The 16453-nt window shown below is 38.6% G+C and overlaps 1 protein-coding gene across 2 annotated transcripts in view; it reads left to right on the top strand.

Moving 5' to 3' along the window:
* The window catches only part of myg1 (myg1 exonuclease), a 37877-nt gene that overhangs the window by 5796 nt on the left and 15628 nt on the right, over positions 1 to 16453 (top strand). For both annotated transcript variants that reach the window (XM_033625976.2, XM_033625975.2), the window contains exons 3-6: positions 7200 to 7359; positions 8939 to 9088; positions 13630 to 13752; positions 15769 to 15950. In XM_033625976.2, the coding sequence (XP_033481867.1) occupies positions 7200 to 7359; positions 8939 to 9088; positions 13630 to 13752; positions 15769 to 15950 (615 nt within the window). The remainder of the gene's footprint in view (positions 1 to 7199; positions 7360 to 8938; positions 9089 to 13629; positions 13753 to 15768; positions 15951 to 16453) is intronic.

Raw genomic sequence — 16453 nt, 5'->3', positions numbered from 1 at the left:
TGATTATTTTGTTTACTTAACAATTAATATTCCTATTTTTACTATTCATCAGTCAGGTGAATGTGCTGTCATCTGTCTCTGCAGCTTCTGAAAGCTGTCATGAGCTGTCCATCAGCTTTCAACAAGCTGTAAACCTGTCGGGTGGCTGCAGCTCAGTCGATGTGACACAGTGTATATAAAGAGGGATGGCATGACAGCACCCCAAAAGTGAAGCCAAAACATCTTGATCACCCCCTAGTGGCTGGCTGATGCCCCCTCCATGTTAGCAGATGGGACACTGGCCCAAATAAGAAAAAAATTATAGTACACGTCAAACTTTTTTAAAGATGGTTTCTTATCACACTGATGAATTTTCAAATGTTTTTTTTTTTTTTTGATAAGTGTGGTCTTTATTAGTTATTTGATGCTATAAAAAGGGGGAGTGATATCATGATCGACAACTGTGTGTGTCAGTCTGTGTTGGGTCAGAGGGTTGTACGGGCGCCATAGATGTGTGAAAAGACTGTATACAGTGTTGGCTCGTGAAGCCAAAAGAGTTCAACTTCCTTGGTGTAAAATTACCCAGATCACTGACATCTTTGGGCTCATAGAGGAGGTGCACCAGAGACACCAGAGTATAAAAAGTAAAATGATGATTTGATAAAATGATTGAATTATGTGGCTCAGGCTTTCAAAATGTTATCAGACTGAATGTATCACATCCTAATAGGACAAAAAAATGTATCCACTGATTTACAGACGTCTCTTTCCTAATGGACAGTTATTAGGCCATCTTTGCTTGTTTTTCATCTAAACTTTGGAACAGACAATCCTATATGCGATTACAAATGATTTCCCCTCAAACTAATGCCTCAAAACAAAAAGAATTTTTATTTTTATAGACATTTTTATTTTCTTAAGTTTTTCTTAAGTTTCTTAAGCAGGGAATAAAATGCCTGTAAGAGTTGGAGGCCTGAGAAATGTTCTCCAAACACTGACTGAAGGTTAATAAAGCACAGTGGATTAGATCTGGCAGGGAATGCGTTTGTGGTTGCTCACAGTAAGAACTGCACTCAGTGCTCCCACTCAGGAAATAAATAAAAGTAAGCAAATATGAGTTTACAGCAGAGATGAATGCGTTGTGCATTTCGCAGCACCTACCATCAGCAGAGAAATGTAGATAATCTGTTTTCATGCAGTTTTGTGTTGTGACGTAATTTAAGTTTTCTGCTGCTGGCTGTGTGGATTCACTGATGGAGGAGGCGTCCACTTCCCCTGAATTCACCAAAACTCTGTAATGCATGATAACATGGCCACAGACACAGAAGAGTATTAAGGCCAGGCGTAAGGGGAGAAAATGAGATGAGGACTTTTTATTTTTATTTTGCATTACAAGAATGAAGTCGTATTGTTGTGAATAAAGTTTAAATGTCGAGAATTAAATCAACTCCTCTGGTCCATCACATCATATCTTGTGATACAACATATCCCCTCTGGATTGCAGGCAGGTGTAACCATCGATAACCTTGCATCTGTCCATTGCCAGATATTTCAGTTTGCACAAATGCAGCCACCTCTTCTACATTTGCGTGGTTTCGCCTTCTGAACAGACACAGTTTTCGGCACAATCTCTTCAAAATCCTGATACTTATGACCACACTATATTTATGCACTAAAGGAAAAGAAATCGCCTTATTTTTTAAACTGATTCTGAAGTACAATTTCACCAATTCACCCACACAAAGCATTTTGTAGAGGCAGCCATATGGGCAAATGCTAGCAGTTTGATTTATCCTCTCAAAAGTTTGACTTGAATTGTCGAAATGTCAGGTTTAGTCATATAAACTTTAATCCCAATATTTTGGCTTTATTCTCGTAATGCAAAAAAACCCCCACTTTAATGCCAGTTAAATTGGCATTAAAGTTTTGTGTGTCATCTGTAAAGATAATTTATATCTTGTATGTAACTCAATATGTCACTGTAAAAATAAACACAGGCCTTGATAATTCCTCTCCTATAAATGTGATATAACATATTTGGCGCCGTCCCTAATCTCGCAGCACTTAGTTACAAATATTAATTTGTTCTCAAATCTTACTAAAATCATTTTCCCAGAAAAGAAGGGGTTAAGCCAGCAGTGAGCCAGAGACCATTACACTTTCTGAAGCGCTCCTATAAAGTGATTTGGATCGTCTCTGCAGTACCGAGGGTCACAGTGAGATCTAAATGAATTAAAAAGGAACATTCCCTGAACGCTCCTAACCAGATTGAAATATCTCAAAATACATAAATAGATTCTTAGTCTGAATCTTTTTAAACCAAAGGGGAAAAAGATGTTTTGGAGATGAGCCAGTCATTAGCAGGATACAGTACAAGGGGTCAAGAACACTCTGACCTTTATTTGTTTACAGCAAGAAGGAAAGCACCAGTAGAAGCACAGACGATTGTCAATATGTTCTCAGTGAATGACATAATACCAATCAAGGTCATTATGACAGGAGCAATGAAGCCCTTTTTGTCATATCATGGACATATTTCCTTTCATTTTTCCACTATCCACTATTTGTTCTTATTTTGTCAGTACCAATCTATTTCTGGGATTCACTAATGTTTTCTTATTTTTGCTCTTCTCTTCGGTAAGAGACAATTTTACATGTGGTCAAGAGCACTTTTACCAAGATATGAGGAAAAAAACATGCTTTCACAGTTCACAAATTATTAGTCCAAATAAATAAGTTTTAGGAACATAAAAAATGCATGAATGTTATATAATCAGATTTAGATTATTGTGTTTTAGAGTCACTATAATGATTGAACTATTAAATTTGAGGGCTAAAGAAATCATACTATACTTGGTCCAATGATCCTAATTACTGTAATTTCACTTACTGTGCATCTTTCTGCTGATTAACTAAGTAGCACTGATGATAGTCAAGGACTGAAACGTTTACTGCTGTTTTTACTTATTTTTTTGCACTTTGAGTATCATTTTTTGTGCACTGATGTCTTAAATGAATAGACTATTTTTGCACTGATCCCAGCTTGTGGACCTTTTTGTGGCTTTCTAGCCCAGTTACATTGGTGTGCAGGTATCTTCTCTGTTGTCCTTTCTTGTTTGTTTACTGTACGATGCACCCAAGACAAACTTTTGTTTCCCCAAGAAGGCACAGATGCACAGCAGCCCTAAGACTTTGCAGGGACTAACTAAGTACATATACTCAAGTACAGTATAAAAAACTTTCTGCAACTTTCTACTTCTACTTCACTACATTTCAGATGGAAATTTTGTACTTTTTACTCCACTACAATCATTTAATAACTTAAGTTACTTGTTACTTTATGAATTAAGATTTTTTGCACACAACAATTATTTTAATGCAGAAACATTTAATGGCTCCAGCTTCTCAAACATGATGTCATTGCTGCTTTTCCTTTCAGTTATTTTAATTAATTTGATTTATTAAATTGATTAAAAATGTTCTGCATTGAGCGCTCTTACTTTAATACTTAGTATGTTTTTCTTTTTCTTAAGTAACATTTTCAGTGCAGGACTTTTACTTGTAACAGAGTGTTTTTACAATGTAGTATAAGTACTTTTAAGGATCTGAATACTTCCTGCATCATTGCTGCTGAAACGACATTGACAGCATCACAAATCCTTTGCCTTTTCTGTTCATTCTCTTCATTTTTATTTTTTCCTGTAACACCAGTACTGACCCTCTGGAAAATTACATGTTCACTTTGGTTAGGTTTATTTAACAGTACATCAATGTCACTACTGCAGAAGTTCTTACAGCCTTTTTCGGTGGCGTCTCTCCAGTTCCCTGATTCATGTGCCAAAGTCTTTACACACAGCACCACACCTGCTCTTATATAGTGTTTAAGGGGCGTCAGCTATGTTTAAAGGTTACTTAAAATCAAGTGGGATTCATCATTCAGAACACCTGAGTGAGAGCAGATTTGGATGGTTAAGAACGTTTGATGCATCTGGAGTTTACTTCTCTTGTTTTTCTTTTGGTGGAAAATTAAAGAGAAGATATAGAAATTTAAGAGAATGTTGCTGTATCAGGCCAATTCTTTTGAAAAGTCGACTTCCAAAGCTTGTGAAAGGCCACACTGTGCTCTTTTACACTTTCACAAATTTCCTATCATTTTAAGGCACTACTGTGCACAGAATGACAGGAAATTACCTGCCAGTACATTTTTTTTTTTTTCAGAAAGTGCTTGAATAGCTCCTCTGAGGCTTCAAGTAAGAAATATATTCATGAAGCTTTATTTTGTGCACACGGTAAATAGGATGCAATAAAGCCATTGTTTATTGTAAGCATAAGGAAGTGATGCAGCTGGTGCAATATGGAAATCGTAGTCAGTAATACTTAATTCTTGCCAAAGTATTTCCAACTCTTGGTTTATATTCTTCCTTACTAACATATATTAATGTAGTTCTGTATGGCAAGTTTACCATGTGTGACTTCACACTGAGTTTGATGACTTCTCTCTTTTTCAGCTATTCTCCATTTCTCCGTGTCATTTTCCTCTCGCTCATTCACTCCCATCTCCTGGTAATCAGCATAGAAATGCCTCAGCTTGGCCAATTAGTCCTTTAATGGCTGTGATTACCCCCTGCTTCCCTAGCATGTCAGTCATTCATTTGACGGTCTGTTTTCCGCTGTGCCACAGCCCAAGCATCCTAATTAAGCCTGAATTAAATGACCAGCGGTGGCTGGGCACTGGAGCCCACCCATCTCAGCACGTGGCTGAGAAGAGACCTCCGGTGGCTTTTATTCGTGTGTGCTCACGCTGACTAACACGCCAGCGCATGCATGCTTTCTCTCTCTCTTTCTGGTCAATGCAAGGTCACCCTGGAGCTTAGATGAATATAATTTATTAATTTATAGTAAAAAATCAGGTGCTCTTCGAGGATATGTCAAGTCGTCACGTAAGAACAGGAAAGGAGAGGCCTGTTGCAGTAACAAACTCTTAAGTTTCCTTTATATATTTTCTCTTAATTTTTGGTTAAGAGTTGAAATTAGAGAAGTCGACTCCAGATGCACCAAATGGTCTTAACCATCCAGATTTGCTCTTACTCAGGTGCGCTGAATGATGAATCCCACTTGCTCATAAGTAACCTTTCAGCATAGGTAACACCCCCTAAACACTATGTAAGGGCAGGTGTGCTGATACTCTGGCACATGCCCAAGAATCGGAGAGATGCCACCGAAGAAGAAGAAGAAGAAGAGTGTCGGTACAGGTGTTACAGAAAATAAAAAAACCCAGGAATGGCAAAACATTAGTGATGATGTAAATGTTGTGTAAGAAGCAGTGGTAATTGTTACTACTAAAAGTACTAATACCACTCTGTAAAAATACCCTGTTAAAACTAAAAGTCCTGCATTGAAAATGTTGCTTGAGTCAAAGTATGTAAGTACAATCAAGAAAATGTATTTAAGTATTAAAAGTAAAAGTACTCAGTGCAGAAAACTGTAAATCAATTTAATAAATGAAAATATTGTAAATTAAAGGCAGTAGATTCTCATATTTAGCAGCTGGAACCATGAAATGTATTTGCATTAGAAAATGACTGAAACGATTATTAAAATAGTTGACAGTTAATGTTCTAATCAATCGACTAATCGTTTCAGCTGTACTTGTGTATTTGTAAAGTGGTAACTAAAGTTATGAAATTATTGTAGTGGAGTAAGAAGTACAATATTATCATCTGAAGTGTAGTGGAGTAGAAGTAGAAAGTATCACGAGATCACAATACTCAAGTAACGTAAAAGTACTTTTGTACTTAGGTCCAGTACTTGAGTAAATGTAGAGGGATGTACAGTATCTGCAATTACAGTAAGTGGGATCAGTAGTATTTCCTCAGCCCTGAAGTAGTATTTCCTCAGCCCTGAAGTGTAATAATCCAATCATTATGATTGCTCTAAAATATAATCAAAATTTGATAACATGAAATACATTCTTTTTTTTATATGTTACTCAGAACATTTAAAAAAAATATTGTGTTTCCTTGCAGCATACAGACAATTCGTGGATTGTGAAAACTAAATGTTTTTCTCTCATCTTTGTAAGAGCGCTCCCGACCACTCAAATTTTCTCTTACCTAAGAGAAGAGCAAAAATTTGAAAACATTAGTGAATCCCAGAATTCAGTGGGTACTAACAAAATCAGAACAAATCACGTGGATATGAACAAAAAACTGGGGAAAATCTGTTCATATATTGCTTCCTGCATGATGCCCAATGACTGTCCAGCTTACTTAACTTAACTTCCATGGTTAATCCATGGTAAAGGTCTACAGTTTAAAAAGCATCTGAGGCACTCTGACTGTCAGTAAAACTCCTTTATATTAAAAACCATTAGTAAAGGATTTTTACTTACAACCTGGATGCTTCGGGTGTCAGTCTGTGTTCAGTTACTTGACTGGCTTTGGTATTGATTGATTGGATATTGTCTGCCTACAGACCACACAGTGTTTTCGCTCTTTTTAGCACTAATATAAGCTGTTTCACATTCCCCTTTGATGTTGGAGACATGGTAGACAATACAAGTATACTGCTGTGACACATGTCAGCAAACATGCCAATCATCTCAGCTCATGTTTAGATTAAATTGTTTTATTACATAAGTAAATCTACTATCTGCATGTTATTGTCACTACTAAATTTGTTAAGGAGGGAATATGTTTTAAATTATTTCCGTCATTGATTGTTGGCTTTGTCTTATAAAATGTAAAAAAAAAAAAAAAAGTTAAAAATATCTATCAAAGTGTCCCCAAAGCTCAAGCTGATGTTTCCAAATTGCTTTCTTTGTCAGACCAACAGTCTGTAAGCCAAAGATATTTAGTTTACAATGATATAAAACAGGACATTTTATAAACTACATGATTAATGGATCAACTGAAAAACAAATTACTCGATGTATTTATAATGATTTTAAGTTACAGCACAATTCTGTATACTACTTATTGTTTATCTTTATTTCTTTTAACACCATTTGCAGCAGCACAATCTCACTGCATTATGCACCAATTACATACAGTAAAGGCTAATATGTGGGGCTGGCATCTGTTTCAAAACATCATACATGTGCAAGCTTTAGACAGTTTTTACATTACAACCTTTTCCATCCACTGTGAACAGAATATTGTGTTGTTGTTAAAAGGCTTTTCTGTTGCAGTCAGCTAACATAATACCCTCTCTTTGTCCAGGACCTTTGCAGAGAGCTTCCACAGCCTGTGTCCAGAGAAGCCATGGGTGACCAAGCTCAGCTCAGCCGGCCTGGTCTACCTGCACTTCGGTCGTCAGCTGCTGGCCCAGCTGACGCAGCTGAAGGAGGGTGACAAGCAGCTGGAGGTGCTCTACGATAAGGTGAGAGGGAGAGGATGACGGATTAGCGGGCAAAGTCGATTTCATCATGAATCACAAAAGAATCAAAGGACACTTATGTCTGTGCGCTGCACTTTGCTTACTCCTTGGCTGTTTTAAAATAGACACCATGAAGCCTCTGACCATGGTGAACTAAATACTCAGATATTCCTAACCTTTATAAATATATCTTTTTGTCGTATTTGCTGAAATTGTCACTATATTCACACATTAAGACATGAGACAGAGGGAAGAAAATCCTCTGCCTTCTTGAATGGCTTCTAATAGTCGTACTGCAAACATAAACAACCAATCAGAGTCGAGGAGTCTCTAATGCAGCTGTCAATCATGTCAGTCACTGCTTATGAACTGCGGTCAAACAATTCAACTAGGCAGCACTGATCAAATATGAATCAAAATTCTGTTTACTGCGCTGACTATTTCTCGCCTCAAATGTTATTAGAAATATATTTAAGTGTACTGTTTAGCTGTAAAAGAGAAAGTTTGTGACCTGGCTGCCGTGTTGGAAACTGCTGTCCACTGGCCGGACCAACTTTCTCATTTTACAGCTAAAAAGTACACTAAAAAATGTTTCTGAAATAATTTGAAGCGAGAAATAGACAATTCAGTTACAGAAACCAGTTTGACGGCATTTAACAAACAATTATTGACGTGATTGACAATCCTTGGCTCTAATCTGTTGTTTTCTGGGAGCCGATTTTAACAAAAAAAATGTCATTAGAGGCAAGAGGAAGAGGAGGAGGGACATCAGTGACAGTGACAGTGTAAAGCGCATGCAAAATGTTAACGTTAAAGTTTAGTTTGTGACATTTTGCCTTTAGCAGTTGGCAGCAGAGTCCAAGCATAAATAGGAAGACATACTGAGGACAGAGATGTGGCAAAGTTCCTGTTCCAGGCCTGAGCGCATATAATATTTTGATGGCCAGGCACATTAATCCAGCCAAATCTTAGGTCACCATAAATATTAGCACCATTAACTCACATTATCATTGGCCTTTTGATGTGTCAGTTTGTTTTAAGCCCAGAGTAATCCTTTTACTCACGGCTGGGGCTTTATTTATTTTAGGATGCTGCTTGTGTTGTCCTCAGCCAGTTCAGACAAACTGAATCTCTATCTGTGCCCCAAAACTTAGTTCCACTCGTAAGCCACTTGTAAAATGTCAGCTGTGTGGTGATTGGCCTTCCGATGCACTGAGGCTTTTCAGCCCTAAATATGTCTCCACTTCTCTGCTCCTCTTCCACATCTTCCTGGAGCTTTGCCATTTAACTGTAAAATAGCAGCAATTTGTCTCCTCCTCTTGGTTTTACGACCTAGCCATGCACTCTAGCCCTCAGTAACTGCCCACACACTGTGACCAAATGGATTTCAATCAGAATAATGTAATCCCAGTACATTGCTCTCTCCTGAAAGTCCCGTCTTTCTGAACTTCCCTGGCTCGAAAAAGGGATTCACTGCAAGTTCGTCCTTTTTCAAAATTAGCATGAACATAAAACAGCCAATTCCCATGTCATTACAGGTTCCTAACCTCCCCTGTCACATGTCTCTTTTAATTCCTCGCAGCTGTATGAGAACTTCGTGGAGGAGGTGGATGCTGTAGACAACGGCATTTCACAGTGTGATGGGGAGGCCCGCTACTCTGTCTCCACCACGCTGAGCGCACGTGTCAGCCACCTGAACCCACGCTGGAACAGCAAGAATCAGGACACTGAGGTGAGGGATTGCACGAGTGTGAATGTACACTTTCACTTAGCACACAGACTGGTCTGATGCAGCTTTTATATTACATGTCTTTTAAACTCAAGGTCACAGATTACATCTAATGTGTGTGGGCCTGTATCTGTGACATAAGATCCTATGAGGAGATATAAGGGTCCTGTCGTCTTAATAGAAAGAGCGAATGACTTCAGTGAGAGGGTCACTGTAAATAAATTGTCCTTGCAGCATCACAAGACATTTCATCAGAGGGAGGTGTGAGAACATGTGAGAATCACAGCGGGATACTTAACAGCAGCATCAAAGGCTGTGCTCTTTGGATACAGTGCACATGTGTTTTATAATTGCCTGGATTTCTACAGTATGACTCGTGGGCACTGTCTGTTACTCTGTGTATGTTACTTTTTATCTGTCCAAGGTAAAAACATAAGACACATAACACTGTGATGCTGATATTCTTTAATCGCAACCATATTATTCCAAGGACATCGGTCTACTGAGATCAGTATATATATTAAATATCCAAAGAGGCGATTTTTAAATGCTGATTTATTTGTGGAGCTACAAGACTACTTGAATCCAAGGTATAACATGTTAAAATGTGAACATGAATTTAATATTGGGATTAGTTTCCCAATTATTTGCTTGGTCGATGAAAAATAATATCTGCAGCTCAAGCTGACGTATTCAAATTGCATTTGTCTGACCTACTAACAGTCCAAACACTGAGTTACTATTTATTTCTTGATAATCATATTTGATATTTATGTCTAACATGTAAAAAAAGACATGAAAATACAGACAAGCAGACAGACAGAAATAAAATTTCCAAATAATGAAAAGTATAATGTAAAAGCACTTGTTCATGAATAGATACTTTGATGTACACATCCAAAAAGAAGTGGGAGGAAGTATAAATGTATGAAGTCTCATCCCTTCTCATTAAGTCATCGAGTGAAATGAAACAGACAGCTTCCTTATATAGATAAACCTATACCTTAAACTTTTCTAAATATACCATTGTTATTCCCTTTTAATTTTGTCACACAAAATAACGGTAACGGTATATAATAATAATTACCAGATAATCAACTTGTCCTGCTATCTTGTAGTATGAATGAGAGTATGAAAGAGTATGAAAGTATGAATATAAGTAAAATGAGTAAACACTTAAGTTACATATTAATACATTGTTATTTACAGAGAAAAACTATTGCATAAGAGAAAGAAGAGCAACAAATCCTCACATTAGAGAGGATGACACTGGGTGCACATGTTTCGCTTGAAAAGCGACACTAACGATTCATTGATTTATCAAAGTGGTTGCGTAAGTTGTTGCTCATTGAATTTTTCAAGCTTAATTGCCTGAATGTTTCAGCCCTATTATATCGAACATAGGCACAGATAGATGATAACAAAAAACATAAACTTAGAGGGACAGTTCTCCCCAACATCAAAATACATATTTTTCCTTTTATCTGTAGTGCTGTTTATCAGTCTAGATTGTTTCGGTGTGAGATGCTGAGTGATGGAGATTTTGACTGTAGAGATGTCTGCCTTCTCTCCAGTGTAACGGAAGTAGACGGCACTTTGGTTGTGGTGCTCAAATGGCAAAAAAAACAACAACTCAACAGCAATGTCTCTTTCCAGAAATCGTGACCTGGTTACTCAGGTTAATCCACAGACCTTGTTGTGAGCAGTTTCATGTAGGAGCTTTTCTACTACACCTGCCAACTGTATCACAGCATAGGAAACATGCATCTACTCATGGATGAGAGGCTCGTGCTCCTGACAGGGCGAAATATAAACATTGGCGTCCACCTAGACAGAGCTGTAACGTAAGCTAGCTCAGTGGTGCTGGGTAAGCTAGCAGTAGATGCACACTTCCTTCTACGTGGTGATCAGGTTGGTGGGTTCACGTTCTGGTTTTCCTGGTTCTCTTTTTTCAGTGACTGCCCTGGAAAATGGCTATTCTTTCCCAGGACACAAACTGTCCCTGTTTTTTGTGAAAATATACTTCTAATTTGAAATGCCAGAGTACCAAATAAAACAAGATTCTTCTACTGCTGTTCTGTTTTTTCCCTTTTACGTTTAGACATCCAAACCTGTGTCTGTAAAGGGGTAAAAATGAGTAGAACACAGCGACGACTGGCCATATGCGTGCACTTACAGTAGTTTATCTTATCACCTAGCAACTGCTGCATGGGCTGTTGTTGACTTAGGTAGGCTATCCAGTCATTTCACATTATTTTGTGCAGTTAGTAGGCTACTGTATTCCCCACCATGCTGTTAGAGCTTTACACTTTACAACTGACACATCAGAGTGCAGCAATTATTTTATTCTGCAAGTCCCTGATTGGATGTCACAGTTAGGCTACTCTAGTGTTTCGTGCTGCTGTTGGGATGAGAAAGAAATCACAAATTGCTCAGTCCATAGGGACTTGGGTCGCCAGTTCAAGTCCCCGTCTGGACCAAAATATGGAGCGTGGACTGGGAGCTGGAGAGGTGCCAGTTCACCTCCTGGGCACTGCTGAGGTGCCCTTGAGCAAGGCACTGAACCCCCCAACCGCTCTGAGCGCCTGTCATGGGCAGCCCACTCTGACATCTCTCCACTTAGTGCATGTATAGGTCCTGTCCTGTAATTGACAACAGAGTGAAAAAATTGAATTTCCCTTTGGGGATTAATAAAGTATATACAATTTAAAAAATTTAAATTAAAAAAAAAAAGTGTGCATCAAAAGCCTGGATTGCTATGAAATGACTTGACCAAAACAGTTCGAAGGTGTCTTTAAGTTTGTCGACTGTATGATCAGTTATTTTTCAGCCACTGATGTACTTGGTCTGTGCGTCTGTATCCATGGCAACCAGTCTCTTAAACCCATTAAAGAGTGAGTGGAGATTATGCGCTCTTGTTTTTTGTCACAGACATGGTATAAACCCAAAGTGTTAGCAGCTTGGCTGCACGTCAGGACAAATAGAGTTAAGAGAGGCAACAAGGAGTCTTGCAACTGTTAGTATATTTTATATTTAACGCCCTGGGTCACACGTCAAATGTCCTGGTTTTTCACAAATCAGATGTGGCAACCCTATTGGTGGATGTAGTTTGGTAGAAAGAAAATTGTCTCTAAGTGAAACTGCTCACAACAAGGTCTGTGGATTATCTTAAGTAACCAGGCCATCATTTCTGGAAAGAAACATTGCTGTTTATTTTTTCAAATGTATTTTTTGGTGCTTTGAGCACCACAAGCTGAGTGCCATCTAGTTCCATTATATTGAAGAGAAGGCAGACATCTCTACAGCCGGTATTATCAACAATCTGTACACAGATATGTATGTACAATTATGTATTTTTGATTTTGATGTCAAAAAGTCTTAAAAATCCAAGTTACATCAAGAATACAAAATGTCAAATACAACAATAAAATAACATCTAATTGATGGCTCAAGCAACCTCTCTAGTTGATTACTCAATAACCTGTCATTTAGCACCAGGACTAAGCCCTATCTTGAACTCCCTTTTGTTTTTGATACCCTGATATTTAACTGGAGGACCCTAGGATAAAAAAGGGGTGTTTTGCTACATCATTAAATGATAGTCACACACAATAGGTAGCCATCAGTGAAACAAAAGATAGGTTAAGACTGTTGTGGTCAACACGACGGTTGCAATGTAGCGCAGTTGTTGTTCTTCTCTGTCTCTCATTAGAGCAGGAGGGGAATGCCTGCGGGGAAACAGCACCTGTTTTCTGCATGATGATACCTGCCGCCTGGCTTTGCATATATGTTGACCAATTTTTTTTTCCATCGTCTGTGCTGTCTCAGTGGAGTAGCTGGCCTGCATTTCATTTCACATGATTATGATTCTTGTCCTGGCAGTTTGCCTCCAATTCCCCTTCTAAGTCACACCGCGAGGCAAGATAGCTCTGAGGGATCAGAAAAAAATGAGAAAGCTTTTTATAGAAAAAAAATGTTTTGATGGTAGACTGACCTGGTGAACTCTCAACAGTGGCTGTTTGTGATAATTGAACAACCTAATGGATTTTCATCCTCTCTATCCACGACAGTTAAAATTCAGGGACACTACAACCTCCACAATCAGATGCATGCAGATTAGGCTTCTGCCTTTCAAATTGTGCGTGTCTGTGTGTGCATGTGTTTGTCTTATTCTCTCTTGAGTTTCTGCTCAAGACACGATGAAAGAGCGAGGTCAGACGGGTTTGTGCAGGACATGACAGGAGGCTGATGAAGCAGGGCTGCGAGGATTAGTGTGGAGATGGCTGGTTTATCTGGCACACAGTCTCACTTATTGACATCAAACTGTATTGGGATTCAGAGACAGGGCAGTAGTGACAAAATGTGTGAATGATCATCAGCTTAAAGGATTTTGAACCATGAGCAGTTTTTATTCATCAACTTGACATCTAAAGGCTAATCAGTTTCACAAAACAACTCTATTTCTGCCTTCATAATATGTTACAGTATGCTCTCATATTTTTAAACCAGATTTGATGCATGTTGTGTGTTCATGTTTTTACAAGGAGGGTTTCAAAAAGGCTATGAAGATGGTTGGGGAGGAGTTCCTGGACCGCCTGGAGTACTACCAGTCTGCCTGGTTACCAGCTCGTGCGGTGGTGGAGGAAGCTGTTAACAAGAGGCATGAGGTACAAGACTGTCCAATCTAGTGTGTGCATTTTTGGATTTATTTTTTTAGTCCTTTATAAGCATAGTAACTTAGCACGTAGGTCCCAAAAAAAAGACATTTCTGAAGCTGTCAGGATTGATTTTCCATCGATCATGTAACTTTATTTTTAAAGACTGCAAGCAGTAAAATAGTTAAAGGAATACTTCATCCACAAAATGATCAATGTATATCAGTTACTCACCCCATGTTACGTTGAAGTCATGGAGAAAACAGTTTTTCTCGCATGCCTCAACTGTGAATGAAGAATCCAAAAACTGAAAAAAAATTCTTGATGAATTGAAGTCACTGGGGGCTATGTTTTAACACCAGCAAAATATCAGAACATCTGCGTACAATCTCGTGCAGTAAAATCCAAGTCTCATTTATCCAGTCCTGTTTTCAGTATCTCTCAAACACATGCATTGTTGCTAAAACCTTCCTATTTAAAACACCTCCCGTAAAAAGTATAGCGCACCTCTGCAAGCGTGTGCATGTGAGCTCTGTTCAATGCAAGGCAAAGCTGGAACACATGGGCAGATGTGCTACTCATATGCAAAAGGGTCTTTCAAATATATAGTTATAGTGATATAGTTTTGCTTGTGTTAAACATAGACCCTGTTTACCTCAGTGCATCTAGAATTTTTTGGATTCTTTGTTCACTGTTAAAGGTAGGATCTGGAGGATTTTCAAACAAAACAAAATATAGACATACAAATGAAATCCTGCTTAATCATCAACTATGGGTTTCTACTCATGTGTGGTGGTGACTCTGTTTGCAGAGCTCCTGCCCTTTAACTGTATTTTGATGTTTTTGTGAGCTTGGACCACTTCTGGGCGGAGATTTCCCCAGCCAATGAGAGAGCGCAGGTGCCATGCCCAAGCGTGTCCGAGCGTGCACCATCGCGAGCCTTGCCTGAACCTCTTCTGTGAAGCCTTCTTCCGTACCTCCGGGGTCCGTACACCCGGGAGAGTTGAGCCTGATAGGAGGGGCCAAATTTGAATGTGTGTTTACAAACAGCAACTGGAAAATCCTCCAGACCCTACCTTTAAGGCATGTGAGCAAAAACGTTTTCTTCACAAATTCAAAGTAACACGGGGTGAGTTATTGATATACAAATGATTATTTTATGGGTTAGTATATAAATAAAGTATTAAAGCAGTCCTTTTATAGTTCATTATCAATCAGCAGTAACGTGATTCTCCCTTTTCTTGTGCTTTTTCCTTATATGAGTATTTGTTGAGTTGTACAGTACAGTATTAATGCAGTGCTGGACCAAATAATTATTGATCTAACATCTATTATAGATGTGAGATTCCTACAAACCTCCTGTGTCTCTTTGTTGCTCCTGGTGAATTGAGAGATAAACTGTCAAGAGTTTGGAGTCAGAGAAGAGTCTTTAGTTTTAGGCATTAAAGATACAATTTGGCATTGAAAAACTTGGAAAATAAATTGTCATTAAAAAGCTTTTCACCTGAAAAGATAATACACGGGTATAAAAACAATGTAGCTTTTGATAAAGAATGACGCACATGTTTCCAGTGTTTTCAATGTGGCGATGTTTTGTCAGTGACGGGTTTGTGTATCTTGTGTATTTTTCAGTGACAGTTTCCATTTTGATTCTCTGTCACTGTTATGGTATAGAGTGGAGGGACATAGGGGCGCTGCAGGATTTTCATATTTGATCCTGTTTTTTTTTTTTTTGTTTTGTTTTTTCCAGTACAACTTATTTTAATGACAGTACTTTTCTTTTCTGTGGTAATACAAGTTTTTCAGTGCCAGTGTTTCCTTGTTCAGTTCAAGTTTTCATTTCATCGGCAAACTGTATTTATAGTGCCAAAAACTAAAGACTCTTTTCTGGCTTCTTATTTTTCCAGTTAGATCATGTATTTTACTTTTAAATCCTAAATTACACAGTAAACTGCTGTTTCCTCTCCACGATCTTCTACCTTGCACGCTAGTTACACACAGTTTTTCTGGTCCTCTTCTCGTTTCCAGGTAGATCCCAGTGGGGAGGTGGTGTTGTTCTCCCAGGGCGGGTGTCCCTGGAAGGAGCATCTGTTTGCCCTGGAGAAGGAGCTCAAGATAGAGGCGCCCATCAAGTTTGTCCTTTACCCCGACCAGAATGGGCAGTGGAGGGTCCAGTGTGTCCCCGCCGGGCTCAACACCTTCCAGAACAGGTAATTTTTTATTCTAAATAATTGAACCACAAGTACGACTTCACCCAAAGTCTATTTTTAGTAGGATTTCATTAAAGGTTATTAAAACGACATTTCTGCTTCATGTGATCTCATGTGCGGAGGGAGCACCTCACATGAGTTACCCTGGCAGAAATTAAACATGCAGAACACGCAGGGATGTTGTGACACTGACTCACACACAAGAAGTTCTCCAAGGCAGGTTTTTTTTTTTTTTTAAACGTCGGCGGAAAACACAATGACAGTCACAACTCCACAGTCACAGCTCCAGTCTCCCAGACGTGTTGGAAGAAGTTGAGGTCTGGTGATGGAGAAGAATCATGATGTATGATTTGGCTTTCATGCTTATCGGACCATTTGACAACTGCTCACGGAGGATTGACATGTCTCCCAGTGAGAGACTGACTCCTGCTTGAATAGAAATCCTTGTTTGTCGGATGAAGATGATCCTTTAGTTAAAGCCGGGGTTTTGTTCTCACATTTCT

Source organism: Epinephelus lanceolatus, chromosome 1 (genome assembly GCF_041903045.1).
Source record: "Epinephelus lanceolatus isolate andai-2023 chromosome 1, ASM4190304v1, whole genome shotgun sequence".
NCBI lineage: Eukaryota > Metazoa > Chordata > Actinopteri > Perciformes > Serranidae > Epinephelus > Epinephelus lanceolatus.
This window is presented reverse-complemented; position numbering and strand designations above follow the sequence as displayed.